Source organism: Podarcis filfolensis (assembly GCF_964270895.1).
Source record: "Podarcis filfolensis genome assembly, chromosome: 7".
In the NCBI taxonomy this organism is placed as follows: domain Eukaryota; kingdom Metazoa; phylum Chordata; class Lepidosauria; order Squamata; family Lacertidae; genus Podarcis; species Podarcis filfolensis.
This window is the reverse complement of record NC_139603.1, coordinates 54,107,420-54,128,551: the sequence shown is the minus strand read 5'-3', so window position 1 is coordinate 54,128,551 and position 21,132 is coordinate 54,107,420. Positions and strand designations below refer to the sequence as shown.

The 21,132-nt window shown below is 40.9% G+C and overlaps 2 protein-coding genes across 4 annotated transcripts in view; both read left to right on the top strand.

Moving 5' to 3' along the window:
* The first annotated feature begins 25 nt into the window (after positions 1-25).
* RPS20 (ribosomal protein S20) lies at positions 26-4,093 on the top strand. Its single transcript, XM_083623572.1, has 4 exons — positions 26-177; positions 1,606-1,705; positions 2,887-2,960; positions 3,869-4,093. Exons 1-4 carry the CDS (start codon positions 175-177, stop codon positions 4,049-4,051), a joined length of 360 nt encoding a protein of 119 aa, XP_083479698.1. The 5' UTR covers positions 26-174; the 3' UTR covers positions 4,052-4,093.
* Positions 4,094-8,874: 4,781 nt separating this feature from the next.
* The window catches only part of LOC310766584 (kinesin-like protein KIF20A), a 26,287-nt gene continuing 14,029 nt past the window's right edge, over positions 8,875-21,132 (top strand). For 2 of the 3 annotated variants that reach the window (XR_014550271.1, XM_083622979.1), the window contains exons 1-9: positions 9,561-9,767; positions 10,447-10,524; positions 11,527-11,646; positions 12,809-12,947; positions 13,029-13,213; positions 15,098-15,194; positions 15,850-16,023; positions 17,872-17,983; positions 20,566-20,637. Coding sequence is in view for 2 of the 3 variants with exons in the window: in XM_083622979.1 (XP_083479105.1) it covers positions 9,657-9,767; positions 10,447-10,524; positions 11,527-11,646; positions 12,809-12,947; positions 13,029-13,213; positions 15,098-15,194; positions 15,850-16,023; positions 17,872-17,983; positions 20,566-20,637 (1,088 nt within the window). In the remaining variant the exon portion in view is untranslated. Of the gene's footprint in view, positions 9,768-10,446; positions 10,525-11,526; positions 11,647-12,808; positions 12,948-13,028; positions 13,214-15,097; positions 15,195-15,849; positions 16,024-17,871; positions 17,984-20,565; positions 20,638-21,132 lie in introns of all 3 variants that reach the window. The other variant, XM_083622980.1, reaches the window with a different exon arrangement.

Below are 21,132 nucleotides of genomic sequence, written 5' to 3'. Positions count from 1 at the left end.
GAAAGGGGCGGGGCGTGTGCGCCTCGGCGAGCCTATAAAGCCCGCGCCGCCTCGCCAGCCGCCCTCTTTGCGTCCGTGTCTCGGCGAGGCGTTCGTTTCCTGACTCACCGCTGTTCCCCGGGCCTCGCGCGCTTCGGCCAGGAATAAGTCGGTCAGGAAGGCTCCGCGGCGGCCATGGTGAGGGAGACTGGGCCTCAGGGGTCGCGCGGGAAAGAGCCCTCGCGCCGACGGGTTGCCATGGATGTGGGAGACGTTCGAATTTAACGGTTGCGCCTAAGGCCCCCACCCCACCTTCTCGCGCGTGCGCTCTCACGAGCTGCTCCGAGGTCGTGGCTCTCCTCGGTTCTTCTTTCCTTTATGCCTCATTAAAAGCCCACCATGGGTAGAATCGTGCCCTCTTTCGGGGAGGGGGTTATTGGCTCGTTCTTGTTTTTATTACGTGTTTGTTTCTGTTTCCGTTTTGTAGTTTTTATGTTTTGCACCGCCCTGCGATCATACAAAGAAGGGCGGTATACAACTTTAATAAATAGTGGTAATAGGCGGGGAGGATACGTTTCCATTCCCGCGCCTCAAGAAAGATGGGGCTGCTGCTGTTAAGAGGCGCGCGTAAGATCCCATTTTGATGTTCCTCGGTATCTTCACCAGATCAAGCTTTAATGTCGTTTTAGCTGCAGCTCTCGGGAAGTAAACCCCGTAGAACAAAGTCGGATTTACGAATAAATATGCATAGATAGGATCGGGCTGCGCAAAATACCGATTTGCGGCTGCTTGGTTATGCCGAGGTTTATACCCAAGTAGGACGGCTGTGCCCACGTGCTACGGAGAAAAGGCCTCTTTCTTCGCAGTTAACTCGCGTGGTGGAGAGATGTTTCCGTAGGCTTTTAAGAACTACAAAGATTCTTAACTTGGAACACGTTCGATTTCATTGTCCACTGGGACTCTTGTTATATATGTTTTTGCTGCTGTTTTACTTTTATTGTTTCTTACTACATGGAACATTTTGTTAAAAGAGCAGGATATGCATTATGAAAATAAATAGCTCTTCATCTCAGTCACCAAACTTGCAGTTTTGTAGTCAGTGAATAAGGTTTGCTAGATCCCAATTTAAAATGCAAGGGACACATGGTGTATTGCATGGGTCTTTTAACAAGAGCCCAAGTGGTCAGTAAAAGCTTTTTGTGCAGTCCTATATTGAGAAGTCGGTCATGGGACACCTTTCATGACAAATACTTGTGCACCTACAAAGTTACTCTTTATTGAGTATCCTGAGGATTTTGTTCTTTGGCACTGAAAGTGTAAATAATTATACTTACTCCTATTCATAAAAGGCTAAGATATATCAATTAATGCTTGAGTTTGAGCAAGTTGTTGCTGTTGTAAAGATGATGCAGAAATTGCTTTCCCATGTGTGTTTATTGTTTTATGGTGTGCAGAGTGTTAAATGCTTCATTTCTGCTTGATACTGTAATGGTGAAGGGAAAGAGTCTTAATATGTGCGGTAGATCTTATTTATGATTTTAAAGATTGATTTTAATTAGTTTTTGAGGTTGCAAAACTAGCATCAAATGAATGCCAGAACTTATCATTACAACCCATTTCTTTCAGGCATTTAAAGATACTGGGAAAGCACCTGTAGAACAGGAGGTAGCAATTCATCGAATCAGAATCACCTTGACAAGTCGCAATGTGAAGTCACTTGAAAAAGGTAAGTAGCAAAATAGCTGATAGGATCTAACCCTGATAGATCAGCCCAGTGACCGATCTGGTTCAGCATCCTGGTCTCACATGGGAAACCCACAGGCAGGACCTGAGTGCATATTCAGAGGCATCTAAATGGGTGGCCATCACTATCTCCTGTGGGACCAAATTCCATAGTTTAACTATGTGCTGTATGAAGAAATACTTTCTTCTTCCTGTCCTGAATCTTCCACCATTCAGTTTCATTGAATGCCTGTGGATTCTAGTGTTATCAGAACATGAAGAAAACCTTTTCTATACCATGCATGATTTTAAACACATCTGTCATGTCGCCTCATACTCTCCCTTTTTTGTAAACTAAAAAGCCATAGTTGCTGTAACCTAGATTTGGGGAAATTTCTCCTCTCCTTGATCATATTGGTTGCCATTTTCTACTCTCCCATATCGTTTTTAAGGTGAAGCAACCAAATCTGTCTTCAGTATTCCAAATGTGGTCACAGCATAGATTTGTATTTAAATTCTAAATGGTGGGCAGAAGTCTGCACTTTCCCACCAAATTTTCTGTTTTGGCAGTTTCATCCTGTACAGGTTGGTTCTTCTAAGTCCATTGATTTCATTGGGCCTTATGACATCATATTGAGCTGTTAATGTAGTTAATGTTTAAAAATGGTGAGGACATGCTTGATTAAATGACGATTTCAGTTGAAATTGGGGGATTAAGAACTCTTCTATAGACTCATTAGTTGTGGTCTGTTGAAGTTTGCTATCTTTGTTATTGAGGTAGAGTTGCATGTTTGTACCATCCGGTTTGCTTCCATATTTTAAGTGCAGGGGTGGGGATAAAGTCTATGTTGATTGAGGTGATTTTTTATGTTGAATAAGTTAAAATGTTTGCAGTGGGCATGTTTATGAAATCTGAGAATGTTGTCCTTTAAGATATATAGAAAAGAGAGCAATGAAATTAGTTACCCTAAATTGTCGTCACTTCTAGTCAGTTGTTGCATTGGCAATTTCACAGGAGGAAACTTTTATCTACATTTGTTGGCTATGAGGACAAAAGTGCACTGAACTACTTTGATTAATTTATACGCTATTCTGAGCCAACACTTGTAATTCTTTTTTATAGTGCTGTTGTTTTTTTAATGATGAACACACAACTTTTTAAAAACTAATTTTTCATTTTTATAGTCTGTGCAGATCTGATCAGAGGTGCTAAGGAAAAGAACCTAAAAGTGAAAGGACCTGTCCGCATGCCCACCAAGGTATGTAACTGCATGCACGTTATCCTGAATGTTTTTAAGTTTAAATTCTTTCTTGACATCACTTCTTCCTTTGCTTCATAGCTTTTACAGATGGAAGATCCTCTTAATAAGGCCTATCATTGCATCATGTTTTACTTGCTTTGTAGTGAATACATTGGTTAGGGATGGAGGAGATAGAACCAGTATAGTAATGTGTAGTATAGTATTGAATAGATGTTTTTAAAAAGAAGTTAGAGATGTATAAACATTAGTAGGTACATACAACTCTTCCCCCCCCCCCATGTTTTAGAGGTTTAAAAGGCACCTAACAGGCTGCAACATAGTACCTGAACTGGGAACTATCTAGTAAGCACCTATGGTACCTGTCTTTAACCAAAGATGCTATGGTAGTGTGGTATAAATGAGTCTGTAGTTACTGGTAAGTCAGCATAGCAATATGATGCTTGTAAACTCTTCAGTCCTTCATAATGGGGTTATTTGCTGAGGTAATGTCGATCAACAGCTCTGTTATCTCCTTGATTTCCCCAGGGATGCAAGTTTCTGCAAAGCTCTATAGACATCTAACATAGCACTAAGCAAGTGTCGCATCATGTTCATTCCTTGAGTTCAAGGAATATTTTGGTGACAGCAACTAATCTCTGAAATGCCTTGTCTATTGATATTAGGGAAGGTACTTGGTTGTATTGTTTTTTATGCTTGCAACCCCACCCCACCCCATTTTTCTCAAAGGCAGGCCTTTAATATGTATATTTGTTTTTATAACTTGGTTTTATGTATATTTTGATAATTTTATTACACCTAATGTTTTAATGTCTTTATCTCTATTTTGAATGAATATTTTATGTAAATACCTCATTTTTTATTAACCTTGCTAAATATATAAAATAAACATTTTACTCACGTTTTAGACTCTGCGAATCACCACAAGGAAAACACCATGTGGTGAAGGTTCCAAGACCTGGGATCGTTTCCAGATGCGCATTCACAAGCGTCTCATTGACTTGCACAGTCCTTCGGAGATTGTCAAGCAGATAACTTCTATCAGTATTGAGCCTGGAGTAGAAGTTGAGGTTACCATTGCTGATGCCTAAATGATTGTCATCTGCTTCAATAAAAGTTAATATCAACTTTTACTTTTTGTTGTGTGCTTTATGGCAGTGTTCCTGCTTTAATTATGATTAGTATCAAAAGCCTCTACTTGTCCACAATTAAAAAGCCTACAAAGTATGTAATTATCAGGTAGGTAAGAGTTCTCTGTTTAAACTGGTTTTTAGAACTCATTCAACAAATGAAGCATACCAGTGTGAGTAGACTAGGTGGGGTTAAGGGGAGGGGGGGTTATTGGTTTGTTCTTGTTTTTAGTATGTAATTATGTGCTAGGTTCCTCCTGTTGATCATGTATATAGTCAGCGTTAACTATGTAGCTCTTAAACCAAAGTCTTGTATCGCATGAAGTTTTTTGGTATATCTAGCTAGTTTGGGAGTTGTATTCTTGCCTCCAGGAGCCAAATCTGTTGTTGTTTAGTCGTGTCCGACTCTTTGTGACCCCATGGACCAGAGCACGCCAGGCACTCCTGTCTTCCACTGCCTCCCGCAGTTTGGTCAAACTCATGCCGGTAGCTTCAATAACACTGTCCAACCATCTCGTCCTCTGTTGTCCCCTTCTTCTTGTGCCCTCCATCTTTCCCAAATCTAGTGTTTGTTTATCGGACTTCATTACATGTGACAAGGAAGTGGAAATCAGTAACATTAACATGAAATTAAACATCCTTCAATACACAGTGTCCACAGTTTGACATAGCACATTTGACGTAAAAAGTCACTGAAGTATTTTTATTCAAAATATACAAGAATGCTAAATGGAATTTTAGGCCCGGACCACTGCTTGAAAAATAGAGGGCTACATTTAACTTAACGTTTGATTGATAATGAGGGAGAAGGCATTTGCTAATGCCCTCTGCTGGAGAACAGCTGCAATTGTAAAAGCACAGTATTTTTGCGTGTATCTGTAAGTATAAGGTGAAACACCAAGGGTGTGCATTCAGTTTAGAAGTAGCATTTGTGTTTTTTATCCAACAAGAGAAGTTCTAAAGAAATTTTTTTATTTTATACAAGAACACTTGGAATGGCAGCAATGAAAGACTCAAATCCAGGTAAGTCAGCTAGCTACATTTAGGGTGATTTTAACTTCCAGTAATCCACACTGGATACATACCTTGGTTAGCCTGCACTTAAGATGCAAAACATGCACCTAGTGTGTGGATAAAAGTTCAAAAGGATATTTTGCTATCCAGAAGTTATAACTTTATGTAAAGGTGGTGCTTTAGGGTTTCTCTCCATATTGGAATATATATTTTACTCTTGCTTATTTGCAAGCAGTTCTGCACCATTGTAAACACACAAAATGTAGCATTAAGCACTTCTGAAAAAAGTTATCAAGTTTTGTGGTGGAAAAAAGTTTTGTGGTGGAAGCTACTGAAAAGCATCCTTTGTGATTCTTTTAAAATTTGGGCATCTGTGTGTATACATTAAGCACTCTGCTGGATGGTCCTGCAGCTCCTGGACAGGTCGAGAATTGCATGTAGATGGCTTAAGTATTATGGATGAGGAATTAAAAGAGGGTGGGTGGGTTACAGACTGAAGCCCTGAGAGGCAATATTGAAGGCCAGGACAAAAGTTTCCCAGTAGTAAATGGGGATGTGTGCTTCTAATGCCTGTTCAAGGTTGTTGAGGTTCCTGTGGATATAATCTGCTTGGCATATGGGAGTGCCCTGCATAACTTTAAATGGGCAAAAAACATGTGGCCTTCCAGATGTTGCTGGACTGCAACTACCCTTATTGCTTACTATTGGAAATGCTAGTTGGGGCTTAGCTGATGGCAGACCTATAGCATATGAAGGGCACATTGACTGGTACCTGATCTTGAGATATTTTGTAAATATAGTAGTAATAAGCTTCTAGCAGACACAGCTGATGGGAACTGGAGTCCAATAACATGTAGACCAGAGTGGGTGGCAGCCCCATCACTTGATCAAAAATCCAATAAGATTGCCGACTCCTGGCTGAAACAGGTGTCAGAAAACTGAATACAACCATTATCAAGCTTACTCTCTGGCAGTGAGGATGGAGAAGAAACAGAATTTCACCACTGCATTCTTGAACTGTAGTCTGGTATGGACAGCCCAGGGCATTTTCCTTCCTGAGTCAAAGGTCAAGAAGGTGTCTCCTCCGTTCCACATCCAGCTGACCCTTAATTCATCACTGACATGATGGTGACCACTGGCTAGCTTAGAGGGTGCAGGGTAGCATGTAAACTGCTTTGAGGGTCCCCCCCCAGTCAAGTGGTATATAATTTTTTATGAAATTAAATAAATAATAAATACAGTTCTATTCTTCAGTGACTCACTATGGTTCCCCTGTCCTGAACCCCACCATCTGCCAACAGATTTGAGAAAGGTGGTTTTTAATTTTTATTAGTTTTTATTAAAGATTTTCTCAAGTTACAAAACAAACAGAAAGGTTGTTGAGAGCAAGCATGCTGCCTGCCACAGACTGCACTGGAGTCTTCATGCTTCACATGTGTTGTGTGTGTCACACCAAGTCCTGAGTGAATCAGGGAGAGTGTTTCTCTCTTCATGTGAGGCTGGGATAGGTTTGCACAGACAGCTAGAGGCGTTCAGAAATGCCTTTGGAAAGTCAGTAAAGTGGGCATAAGTGGCAATGCTGTGCTGGATTCCTTAGATCTGGAAGAGGGCAGGAGGAGTGGCAAAGCTGCTTTATTTGCTGCTGCTTCACCCCTCAAGCCAGCCTCCATCATCCTGGATGTGTACACCACATTTCCTTTTATATAATTATATGGTCTGCCCTCCCAACACTGTTCATCTGAACAGAGGTGAGCAGCAGACAGCAGAGCTTGTTCATTGGTTCCTCTATGACACAAGTACAGTAGCTGGTGCTCTCCAGATACTGTTGGAGTACAACATGTAGGCTACCCCTGCTCTGTAGGCCAGAGCTCATCTTTATTTTATTCTAGTGTTTCTCCGACCCTCCTGCTTTATGAAATCCTGTTTGCTCAAATCTGAGAGCTTCTCTCTGTGTGTGGCAAGCCTTATGACAGCAAACTCTCTTGGACTCCAATTCCCATCAACCCCAGCCAATATGGCTTTAGTCTCTGGGGTGATGGGAGTTGTAGTCCAGTAACATCTGAAGACCCACAGGTTCCCCACCCCTGCCTTAATGGCTTATCTTATGCAGCTGTTTGGTTTCAAGCCAACACAGACTCATTTTTGCTCCTTCCTAGGCATAGGACTTCTCAGGGTTGTGGACTTGTCCCATTCCATGTGATCCTGATACTGCCATGCTCACATTTGGATTCTCAGAAGTAAGTACTGCTTTGCTCAATGGGAGTTGCTTCCAGTTAAGAGTGAATGATATAGCAGCTGTGCAGCCCAAATCCTATTTGTGTTTATTCAGAAGCAAGTGCCGCTGAGTTCAATGGGGCTTTACTCCCAACCAAGTGAGTATGCACAGGATTACAACCTTGTGTTTGGAGAGGTGAGTCACTCTGCCTGCCTCCAATGCAGTTTTGTTCCATTTAAAATCCAAAACCAAAAAAATTCTTTGCTCTCAGGTGTGCTACAGATCACTGGTATGTCCACCTGTTGCTCTTGAGTCATTTGGAAAATGGAATTATGAGTTAATTGAGGGGCCTGTGTAGCAGTTTGTTTGTCTCTTCCTCATTGGTCAACAGCCTCTCTATAAAACTTGGGGGAAGGGCATAGTAGGTCTGACTGAAGCAGTAGTAGAAAGCACAATTTGTCTGTGTTAGCAAAGACATAAGAAGCTAGCGGTGTTTGTAGGAGTATTAAAACAGGTATGTATGATGAAAATGTAAAGTTCATGATAGAAAAAAGTTAATTTGGTAAAGAAAAACCAGTATGTGTATAAAGACTAAGGAAAAGTCTGAATGCAGGTATAGGAAGGGTCTAACAGCCCAATTCCATGCATGCCCTTCTTTTAGAAGTAAGTTTGTTTTGTTCAATGGAGCTTTCTCCCAAGTAAGTGTGCAGAAGATTGCAGCAATTTGGCTTGACCCTGTTCAATGTTAGGTAAGCCTGAGAACATTGGAATCAATGGGCCTAAGCTCTCCTTTCAGGATCAAGCTGCAAGTAAAACTAGGTATATGAGTGAAAAGAGGAGGCAATAATGGAACAAAGGCATTTTCTTTTTGAAGTAATGTATTGATAGGTGTAAAGTGTTGTGCATATGCAAGTTTAGTTAGTAATTAAGTAAGTTTTCAGAAGCAGGAGCTAATTCTTTTTATCTCACATTCTGGGAATTTGTGTTTTTTATGGGAGGCAATTGAAATACAGTTTTTTGCCAGCTCAGAAGTGCTGTTTACCATGCCTTTATCTTCCTGCTTGAGAAAAGAATAGGTTTGTTAGTACAGGTGCCGTTAACTCTGTGCATGCACTGAACTACTCTTCTACATGCTGAATAGACATTGATGGTGGGTCCAGATTCATTTTCTGACGTCATGTACTCATTTTGTAGGCTTCGATGATATGTCTTTAGTCATTCTGGATCTGTAAAATTAAAAGATTCTTGCTCAACATCAGAGGCTGGGAAAAAGACTGTAGCTCAGGAGCAGAGCATCTGTATTGCATGCAGAATGTCTTAGGTTCAATTTCTGACAACTCCGGGGAAGACTGGGAATTGTTCTCTTTTTGAGACCAATTGGAGAGCTTATGTCAGTCAGTGTAGACAATGCTGAGCTAGGTGGACCAATGATCTGACCCACTAAAAGGCCCTCCCCTATGTTCCAGTGCTGCCTGGCTTAATAGTGGACCTGTTGAGACTTGGTTGCTGCCGCTGTGCTTCGTGAACATGGCTACTTATAGCCTGTTCATGTTCTGGTGAGCAAAAACAAAACAACAAGAAAACCCTTAATTTCTTGGAACGATAGCAAATGTTGAGTGCAGAAGGTGGAACCAGGAACCTGGACTTGAATTCCAGATCTGCCATTTACCTGTACTCATTTTTTAAACCTTGACAAATGAGTGGGGAAGGAGCAGTCGTTGCTAATACAGTGGTACCTCGGGTTACAGACGCTTCAGGTTACAGACTCTGCTAACCCAGAAATAGTACCTCGATTTAAGAACTGTACCTCAGGAAGAGAACAGAAATCATGCGGCAGCAGCGGGAGGCCCCAATAGCTAAAGTGGTACCTCAGGTTAAGCACAGTTTCAGGTTAAGAATGGACCTCCAGAACGAATTAAGTTCTTAACCCGAGGTACCCTGTAGTGATCTTCCTTTGGTGCCTTGTGCTGGCCGTGGTTTATTCTTGTTTGGAAAGGCTCTGAGAGCTAAATTCCTTGTCACCTCCTATTACTTTTTGGTTAAAATCCATGTGGGTGGATTTCCTTCACATAGCAAACATCGAGAATTGTAACATTGGGTTGGATCCAGAGTGAATTAGTCATTTATATCAATGGGACATCCCTTAGTTACACCTAACTTCTTGTGCTGATTTCAGTGCAGCCGAAGTAGAACTCAGTTGTTGTAGATACAACCCATTGACTTCACCAGGAAGTTATCTATTGTCATAAAATATGTATATATACACTTGTGTCTTGTTTAAAAGTTGGATAGTGTACAGACCTGCTATTTCTTTTCCCCATCTTATACGGTAAAAGAATGAATTGTCAGGAAAGACAAAGAATAACATCCACTGCTGAGGGTATGGCAGAATTGATGTCTATGGACTCGTCAGAAGTATCCAACACCAGAGATGAGCAGGAAGAGGAGGTGGGCTGCTTGCTATTAATTTCATAAGCATTTGTGTGGTTTTCTATTGGTTGTGCATAGCAAATACTTAGTATGAAAACTCTGTTCCTTTAGACAGATATTTCAAAGACTAAAAACCAATCGCAATATACTTCGGCATAGCCATTGACTTATCAATACCAACATGGACAAGCTGACTAGGGCAAATGGGGGCAGTTGTATTTAAAATGTACTATATTAAATGCTAGAAATTTATCAAATGAAGACGCAGCTATTAAGACTTTACAGCTTTTGAAATATAAAACTTCCACTCAGTTTTAACTTTGCAGTGAACTAAGTAGGGGAAGCAGTCGGGTGTTGGATATGTGCATTTTATTGGCGTTTTCACGGAGTTCAAATAGGATTTGCAAGACATATAATACCCTCACTGTGCCGCTCTTGGTTAAAAATGCAGTTCTATAATTGTATTCTCAGGGGCGGGAGGGGTGGAGACTATCTGAGTGTTAAAGAGAAGGAAAGTTTTAAGGTGGAGAAGTAATCTTTTTGAGCAGAAGTCAAAGCTTAGGCAAAGCATGACGACAAACGACAGGATGTTGACGACGGATAATACTGAAGTATAAAGTAGTGATGTAGAACTTTAAGAACCATCTTTAATATTTTCACAATTTCAGCCTTAATTTATTATTCTTTTTTTTTTAAGGTGATGTATCAGCCACTGAAAGTATACTTGAGAGTGCGGCCCTTTTCTAAGGCAGAGCTTGAAAACAATGAAAACCAGGTTAGTTGTGAAATATGGCATCATTTTTAAAAATCTTTTGTGGGGAATTGGATTCAAAAAGTTTGGGAAATAGAAATCTTTTACCTATTTTTTGTCTGTAATATGCTGTTTAGTGGTCCTTACTTACCCTTCTCCAAGCACCATCATTACAGTGAAGTTACATTGCCTTAGTATGCATATAGTTAGTTTGCTTATACTTGCTGTGAGTCACCCTTCACAAGATTGGACACTAAAACAGCTGGATAAGCATGACATATATAGCAGTCTAGGTTTTTAGATGATGAAGCTTAGATAACTGTACCACTGAAATGCTCTAATGAGACTGTTAGAAAACTGGCTCTCTTGCACCAGAGCATGGGTGGTAACCTTCAGATTTTGTTGGGAGTCCCACTCCCATCAGCCCCAGCCAGCATAGTCAGTGATGATAGGAGCTATAGTCCAGTACCATCTAGGGAACACCATACCCCTGATCTACAGTAATGTTTGAAACTTTGCATTTAACTACACTACGTCAAAGTGCAGCTTGCACACTGACGCTGCATGCATACCACACATTTAAAGCACATGACTGCCCCTAAATAATCCTGGGAACTATAGTTTAAGGGTGCTGAGCAGGGCCGGCCCACTCAGGAGGCAAGGTGTAGTGGCAGCTTCAGGCTGCATGGGGTAACAGATCACCTTGTTCTTGATGTAGATTTTCCCTCGCCCCTTCTAATCTGGTGAGGAGGGGGACGCCATTTTAGTGCCAAGTTTTTTTGCTGGTCCTGGTGCTGAGAATTGTAGCTCTGTGAGTGGTGAACTACAGGTCCCAGGATTCTTTGGGAGAAGTCACCTGCTTTAAATGCACTTGAAAGTACAGTGTTTACACAGCGGCAGAATCGCATGCACCGAAAGCTCACAAATGAAACCACGTCAGTAAGTGTAAAACAGGTTTGTAGCATGCAATTTAGTAAGCAAAGAATGTTTTAGGAAACTGGTTTAAATAACTTGTGTGCTCTTAAGGACTGTTTGATTATTGAAAATCAAGAAACAGTGACTCTTCACGCACCTAAATACTCTACTGCTATGAAGAACAGTGAAAAGGGAATTGGACAATCGGCACATCAGTTCACCTTTACACAGGTGAGTTCTCCTCCAGGGCCAATTTCAGTGAAAATAAATAAAAAAAGTGCATAAAGCAGACTGCATTAGAACACTTGGTGTAGGCTGCTCCTGTTTCTGTAAGTAGTGAGAACTCAGAGCAAAATATAGCTAACTCTCAAACAGATGCACAGGACTTCAGCCTTAAAGTGCACCATTACATTAATTGCATGCCGCTTTCCTGTACTGTATAGTAAAGTTCTTAAAGGTGTTTATTCTTTTGAACTTTATACCAGTTGTATGGAAAGTGACAGTGGAACAGTGAAAATGGATTCTACGTACGCAAATGGTGGCTAAGAGACCAATACTGTTGAACTGGAGGAATAGAAATATGATTCCCCTTAATCAGTGGCTTGACAAACATGACAATATTAGCAACATATGAGCAGACTGTCTATGGACACAGACTTTCTTTGGATAAATATAATGATATTTGTAACAACTTTATACAGAATATATTAGGTTGTTGTTAAAGAAATTTGTGTTAGGATAATAAGACTATACACATTTGTATATTTGTGGAAATGTAATAAAGTATTTTTCTTTAATTTGAATTTTCATTCACTTTTTTCTTTTTTTCCCTTCTCACCACTTTTCAATAAATGAAATTCTTCTAATAAAATATCAATAATACTTTTAAGAGGATTCAGTGGTGCATTGCTCTGAGGATCAAATTGGCTGTGGCATGGTATGACTTGTTATAAGCAAAGCAATTAAACTGCTTTTCTGTGCCAAACTGGATGCAACATGAATCTATAAATAACATATTATATGGCGGGTTTTTTAACATTATCAGTAGCTGCTGAAAGTTCTAATTTGGATCAGAATAATTATACTTGGGTTTGGGGGCTAACCCTTCCCCTCCAAGTCGTTCCCCATTCTAAACACCCTTTCCCCAAAGTTGCTATTTGCCTCATGGGGAAAACCATATAGGTATCATTTGACTTCATGAGGCAAATGGCAACTCTGTAGGAGAGGGAAGGACTGGTGGTGAGAAAACGTTAAACTCCATGGTCCCAGCTTGAAGTAGACCCCTATGGATGCTGCTATTAACACTTCAGTTAGTCAGAGATCCCACTCACACCTCATGTGTACAGTTTGCTCCTCACTGTCCCTGTAAAACGTTTTCCTATTCTCTGCTTAGGTGTTTGGACCAGAGACTTCTCAAAGTGAATTTTTTGAAGGCACAATGAATGACATAGTAAAAACTTGTATCAACGGAGTGAATGGACTTGTGTTTACCTATGGTGTGACTAACGCAGGCAAAAGTTTCACAGTTCAAGGTATCCAATTATTCTTCATGGGGTCAAATACAAACGATCTAACAATGGCATGTATTGAAAAGAGGCTCATTGTTTCTGCAGGCTGCTCAAAAGACGGTGGTATCCTTCCCCGCTCTCTTGATCTCATATTTAACCATGTAAGGGGAAGACAGTATCCAAAGATGAACATAAAACCATGCTTCAGCAATCTTACCAAGAGGCTAAATGATATGCAGGTTAAGCAAGAAGACTCCATCAAAGCTGCCCTTCTTGCTTCTCTGAAAGAGGTTAGTGGCAAGCACCCTTCCAGATCCTGCGTTAAAATCCACACCATGTAGAACTACACATTCCTTGGAAACCCCAACAACAAATTCATACAGCTTCTCAAGGGGCCTGGTTTAAGGGGGTTCTGGACTATAGCACTGCTGTAGTTCTTTGGGTTAGATTATGTGGGGTGGAAACACCGCAGAAAACAGTGGCAAGGATGGGCACTGGTTTACAGCCATCTTAATTTCCCCAGAATTCCTCTGGATCCTGAGATAGCCACCTAACCTTGCACTTCTCTTTGAAACACTGGGACATTTTTGAAAAATGTGGGTGAGATTAAAATGTTTTGGAAAGGAGGTTGGCACCACTGGTTATGGGGCTTTATGGGAGCTGTTGGCTCCACCATTGCCACTTTATGCTGATGGAGAGCAGGTTCTCAAGCTTCCAAATGCAAATGAGGTGGTGGCCTTGCTTCTCATAACTGTAAGAAAGGCGCTGGGGCGTAATTTGATTAGTAGAATGTCTGTCATCTGGTGGGAGGGCCTTAAGTGTTGCGCTCTGGAATTGGCCCCTCCCTTTGGGTGTTCAGTTCAGTTCAGTTAGATGGAGGGCCAAGTTTGGCCATCACTGAGGTAGAGAAACCAACTGTCATTCTTGCCTCAGGGTGTTGTTTTAATTTCTCTCAGACAGTATGTTATTGTGTTACAATTTTCTTTATTATTAAAACTTTGTTTGACGTATACGTGAGCCGCTTACTATACTGAAAGAAAAGAAACTCTGATGAAGAATGGTGGAATATCCTGTACTGTGTGAGTGAGGAGATATTCCCAGTTTGATAGGAGGATTGGTGTTTTTTAATTACCCCCTCCCTCCACAACAAAAAACATCCACAGAGAAGGCTTGCGTGCTTGTTTTAAAGTGATTGTTCTGTAAGATGCTTCTGAAAGGTTGGAATGAAAGTAATTTATAAATAAATACTCTGATTTTTCTTTTCTTCATTTGAGACCACTTCCGAAAGCAGGAAACATGCATGACTGGTGTTTTTAGCTTCTTGTGCATTTATGCACTCATGCCACTGCTGTGCATGTTGTGTGCAACAAGTTGGATTTATTCTCCTAGTCTTATGCATTTCTAAGGTGTGGTAGTTCTGAGTGCTGAATCATGCTGTTCACTTCAGGAGGAATCTTTAGCTATTATGATAATGCAGCAGAGCATCCAAGGAGACTTCTCAAAGCATTTTCCTGTTTGGCATGCAGGTCTATGGAAGGAAGGAAGAAATAAGATAAATACCACTATGGATTTTTTCTCAATCCCTTAGATCAGGGGTGGGGAATCTGTGGCCCTCCAGATGTTCTCCAGATGGGACTCCTGTACCCATCAGCCAAGTCAGCATAGTCAGGAATGATGGAAGTTGTAGTTCATGCAACATCTGGAGGGCCACAACATACTTTCCCTTTCTTACATATCTTTTTCAGTCTCAACCAAAGTCTGACTTTCATCTTGAATTCTTCTTGGGGATGAAAGTGTTTCTCTTCAACCAGGCATTTGGCTGTTTAACATTCTATAGTTTTAAAAATGTGTTTGTGGGAGGGAGGTTATTGGTTTGTTTTTGTTTTATTATATATTTTGTATTCTCATTTTGTATTTTCCTGTTGTGAACCTCTCTGGGATATTTGGGTGAAGGGTGGTATACAGATTTAATTATTATTAATAATAATAATCTCAAAAATGCACTTACCTTGAATTATTGGGAATATCCCATTCAAAATTGATTTAATTAGAAACTATACCAGTTGCTTTGTTTTTAAAAAACTTAATTGGTGGATAGCTTGCCTCCTGTAGAAATTAAAAGATGTGAATACAGAGTCAGCAACATAACCTTGACATTTTTGTATTTCATCAAGGATACTGAAAATACTTCAAAGTCTATCACATCTTCAAGTGCATCAGGCTCAACTTCTAGTAGCTGTAGCTCACCAAGTTTTGTTTTGAATGAATCAGGTAATGGGTGAATATTTGTGGTTAAAAATGCATATAGAATTGTGTGAAGTGGTCGCTATAACATTGCTTACTAATCGTATAAAAACAGGATTAATTTTTGTAGGATATTGGGGAAAGAATATCCCTATGTTTATTTATTAAAATATTTGTATATTGACTTTCATATGTAATATCACAAAATAAAATGATTAAATTCAGAGCAGGCATTTAAAAGAATCCAGCTGGTACTGATGTTTAGCAAAGGCCTCCAGGAATAAATGTGTTTCCAGCATGTGCCAAAGTTGTCAGAGGAGGAGGTGGTTCCACAGGAAGGGCATTGCTGTTGAAAAGACCCCCCTCCTGGTTACCACTAAGTGAATCACAATGCAACCAGGAGACCTCATCCAATGATTTTAGTGCAATAATGTGTAGTAATGCAAAAGTATGTGCCTTGCACCAAATGCTTAAACAAGAATGCTGCAATAGCTGTCCTGGGAGGAAGTATCCATAAATGAGAACAAAAATAGCACATACCTTCTGCTGCTGTAAGTTGTTTTAAACTGTTTCTGATACTGTGTTTTAATGTTGGAACGCGACCTTAGGGCAAAGGGCAGTTAAATAAATTTAACCTTACAATAAACAACACTCCCTTTATTCACCATCCTTGAATGTTTAGATTCTGAGGTTTATAGCAAGTGCCCCAGGACCCTAGCATCTGTTTGGGTTTCTTTCTTTGAAATCTACAATGAGTACATCTATGACCTACTGGATGTAGTGCCTGCATCGAAAAATCAGAAGCGCAAAGTTTTAAGGATATGCGAAGATCAGGGAGGAAACTCTTACGTAAAAGGTAATGCTGCAACTTTGGTGGTACTGCTTCAAAGGAATAATTACTCTTTTGGGTCTCAAGAATCTATCTAGCCCAGATGTTTTCAACCTTTTTGAGTCCACGGCTCCCTTGACCAACTACATTTCTTTCTGCGCCACCCCTGTGGGGTTCAGGAGCCCAGTTATGTCACCCCTTGCCTCCAGAGCTGGCAGCCTCTCACCCTTGTCAAGCACCCTCCCTTGTGGAGTGTTCCCTCAGCCTCCTTTCCCCTCTCCTTGGGACTCCTATGGGCAGCAGCTGCTGCCATCCCTGGTCTCTGAGCTGCTCTCCCCCCCCCCCCCCCGCCGTCGCTCCAAATAGAGGTGGCTCTCAGAGGCACCATTTGCCTGCAGAACTTACAGCCAGGGCTGATGCAATAAACAGCTGTGCAAGCCTTTGGGAGGCAGAGATGCAAGAGGGCATCAAAGGACAGAGAGAAGGAAAGAGGGACAGAGGCCAGTGTTGCCTGTGGCACCCCTGACTATAATTCATGGCACGCTGGTTGAAAACCACTGATCTAGCCAAATACAGTGGTACCTCGTGCTAAGTACTTAATTCTTTTCGGAGGTCCGTTCTTAACCTGAAACTGTTCTTAACCTGAAGCACCACTTTAGCTAATGGGGCCTCCTACTGCTGCTGCTCCACCGGAGCACGATTTCTGTTCACATCCTGAAGCAAAGTTCTTAACCCGAGGTACTATTTCTGGGTTAGCAGAGTCTGTAACCTGAAGCGTATTTAACCTGAAGCGTATGTAACCCGAGGTACTACTGTACTATTTCTTGGACAGTGGACAGCTTCAGCTGCATGAGGAAGCTCTTGACACCAGGGGGCGCAGCTTTCCCACTCTCAGCCAAATTTAGCAAGTAGTTGCAAGACCAAATAAATGTACAGGATGCATTTGTAAGCCTTGATTTCCATTGTAAATAATCTAAGGTGTAATGAAGTTCGCCCATGTTTTTGTTATGTTTTATCTTGAAAAGGTTCCATGGATGGATTGCTTTGAGCTGTTTGGTTATAGTCACTGAATACAGATGGCCAGTTATGGCTCCATGTGCTTGAGAATGGTTAACCTTCCCCCACCATTTTTATATCATGGCTATTTGTGCTGTTAAGGAGAACCTAGGGGCATCTGTAGTGCTGGTGAAGGAGTTTCTGAATTCAAAGCCAACACACATCCATTTTCTTCCCTCCCCTGTTCCCTGCCAGCTGCTTTTAAAGCAAATTAAGAGGTGCGAGATCAGTTATTGATCACCAAAATCTTGTTCATCTTGCATCTAAAAATAATAGTTCTATGCTGCCCCAACTTGTGAAGACAGACATGTATTTAAAAATATGCCATTTTGTTTATGTATTACTGTTTTTATTCAAAAATCAAAAAATCCATACTTTATATCTGTGGTTCTTCAAATTCTGGTTTGATTCCAGTTTAGTATAATTTTAAAAACAATAATATTTATTGCTTTTTTACATTAGGTGTGGCTATACTGTGACCTTCCATATGTTGTTGGACTACATTTCCCATCATCCCTGGCTGGGGCTGATGGAAGTTGGAGTCAAAGAACATCTGGAAGGTCACACAGGTTAGCCACCCTTGCTTTAGGCTGCCGCTGTTTCAAATCTATCTTGATCTCCATTATGTTCTCACACTTAGGTTGTAACCTTACACCCATTTATGTATATAAGTAAAACTTTTTGAACTCAGTGGGTCTGGTTCCTTGTGTAAGCAAGTAGAAAAGTGCTGTATGCTGTAAACGTGCCAAAATGTTTACATACTGCTGTTTTTCTGATGGTTATGCATACTTAATTGTATAAAATACCTTATTTCCCCAGACCTAAAGTGGATCAGTATAAAGAGTACAGATGAGGCCTGCAAAATTCTTAAAGTAGGAAATAAGAACAGAAGTTTGGCATGCACCAGGATGAACCAACAATCAAGCAGAAGGTTTGCGGTCTCATTTTAGATGTTCTTGTTCCTTAAGGAGGTGGTGTGGTTATTGGGTTGTTGTTGTTTTGGTTTTGATTGTGTATTTTTTGGTTTTATATTTTGATTTTATTCTGTGAGACCTCCTAGTATAGGCCGTTCTATAAATTCAATAAATAGTAATAAAAAATTTAGGCTAATGGCATTACTAAGACCACAATTAACTATGTAGGGTTTTAAACCAGGGGTGGATAGCTCTGTTGGTGAGAGCATAGTGCTGATAACGCCAAGGTTGCAGGTTTGATCTCCGTATGGGGCAGCTGCATATTCCTGCACTGTGGGGGGTTGGGCTAGATGATCCTCAGGGTCCCTTCCAACTCTGATTCTATGATTTATGGGCTCACAAGCCAGCTTGGGCCCATAAGGCCATTTCCCCGACAGCATGCACACCTGTCCACCAGCTGATGCTACTGGGTGATGACAGCATTCTTCAAATAGCAGCTCTCTGTGCCCGTGGCAAGTTGCACACCTGGATTTTCCCGTTTTTTATACAGCACTAGGGGCTGCTGTTTAGATCAAAATCTTAAAACCTGCTTGATGTGTGCAAGTCACTGGCAGAAGCCAAATGAGGATGAATTGGTTCATATCCTGCGACAGCAATGCCCCTTTCTTGTTACGAGAAGGATATGCTATCTTGGACTTCCTGGCTAGAAGGATCCCTGCTTGTGGAAAAATCAGTGATTAATGTTGAGAACTATCTGTTCGTTAATGATCACTCTGCTGCAACTAGTTTGTGTTGCGGTGTTTCCTAGGAGACTTGGAGAAGGAGACTTAGCCCTTCTTAATTGCAGAAGGGGCCTGTCTAGCCCTGATAGATAAATAAGACTAGAGCATGGCCATTCACACCCAGAGTCCAGCCATTTTTGGTTTTGGAGAGAGAGTGTGGATATCCTAAACACTGTATTCTTGACTATTGCCCTTTATCCTTTCTACTGGCACTAGATTTATTCTGGAATCTAGCTGCCAATTTTCAAGGTTACTTTGTATTTGGTGTGTTGGTTTTTATTTTTATTTTTACATCGTCTAATTTAAAGAAAAAGTAATATATTGCCTTAACCGTAGCCCCTTAACCTCTCTATAATTAGCTTAAAAAATAAGCATATGGGATATACCCACATGCCAAGTTAATTTCCAAATACTTCCTCCAACCCAGGGAAAGTTTGGAAAATATGGGACTTTTCCCATCTTAGGGGAAATGATGAGACTTCTGAATTTGTCCCATTGATCTGCATGGACCTTAGACATAGCTAACTTTTTTCTGATGAATGCTTTTGCATGTTAAAAACTGTGTACATTGAAGAACAGCACGTTAAGAGTATTATGAAGCTTTGGCATCTGAATATAATTCTAGGCAGAGGTGTATCATCAATTATAGAATGGTATGGTAAAATTTGGGACTCTGGTTTAATGGCTAAATTGACCTCCTTTATCAGACTCAAAGGACAAAATTAAAGTTGGGATATTTTCAGGCAAAAATGTTTTATTGATCATTATAGGAGATATGTTATCCAGTGCACATTATGGAGTCTTGATGTTTTGATAGAAAGAAATCTATTTTTCTATGGGTGGCTTGCTGTATTATTAAACAGTAAGCCCACAACTTTCATGGGGCTTATGTTCTGGGGATCACGCCTAAAGCCAAAATTATGTATAGTCAAAACACATTGGGTTCAATGGTGGGTGGGATTGCCAAAGTTTCCACCTCTGGATGCCCACCCCTTTTCTGACCCTTTTCAAATTTTGTATAACACATTTTGGCCAAGCCTGTAAAGTTAAATGTTCGTAAGTTGCTTGTGTGCTGTATTCCAAAATTTCAGTTAAGTAAAGTTTATATGCATTATCTCAATATGACTAATTGTAAGATACCTTCTCTTCTCTTCTCTCTTTTTTTAAACACACCACACCACACCCCATTTTGAGATACCGTCTCTTTATATCTTCTACTTTTTTAAAGCTATGTACTTTGCAATATAAAAGGAATAAAAAACTCTAAATAATATTAATACTTCCAGACAGATGTCAAACAAATATATATGTGAATTGATTATTCAAGCACTACATCAGTTAAGCCCCACAGGAGAAAGTAAAGAAGCAGAATATAGAGCATAAAGTAAAGGTAAAGGTACCCCTGCCCGTACGGGCCAGTCGTGTCCCACTCTAGGGTTGTGCGCTCATCTCTCTTAAGAGGCCGGGAGCCAGCGCTGTCCGGAGACACTTCCGGGTCACGTGGCTAGCGTGACGAAGCTGCTCTGGCGAGCCAGCACCAGCGCAGCGCATGGAAACGCCGTTTACCTTCCCGCTATAAAGCAGTACCTATTTATCTACTTGCACTTAGGGGTGCTTTCGAACTGCTAGGTGGGCAGGAGCTGGGACCGAACGACCAGAGCTCACCCCGCCGCGGGGATTCGAACCGCCGACCTTGCAATCAGCAAGTCCTAGGCACTGAGGTTTTACCCACAGCGCCACCCGCGTCCCTATAGAGCATAATACAAAGTAATTAATGACATGATTAAAAAATTGAACTTGTGTCTCTTTTCCTCCAGTCACAGTATATTTTCTATTCGACTGCTCAGCTTGAGTGATGAGAGTGTGCCACGAGTTCTTGGAGTCTCTGAGTAAGTGGTTTTTTTTGCTTCTGCTAAATATGTACTACAGTGAATCTTCCTTTGTGTGGAGTTATAGCAAAGTTGTTGAGGACAAACTAGTGTTCTCAGTTTTAAACTATGCTAAAGTGCAAGCATTTTTTTACTGGCCTATGGTTGGAGCTCCTGTCTTTGGCACTGGAACAATGTTGAGACTTTGCTTTGTAGGTCTCACTGCTTTCCTGGTGCAGAGAAAGTAGAGTGAAGACAAAATCTTCTTCTTTGTAAATGTGCTTGTACAAATCCCACAGTGTGTTTTGATTTTGCAGTATGTAGATCTTTTTGTTCTTGTGTGTGTGTAGCTTCATTTATCAAGGTGAATAGGGTAACTCTGTACATGAACTGATTGTATGTGAATGTCATGATAAGCCAAGGTTTATAGCAGGTGGAGAACCTTCAGCCTGCAGGCCAGGCCTGGCCTGGCCTGGCCTGGCCTGCCATGAGTTCATATTTGGCCTACAAGACTGT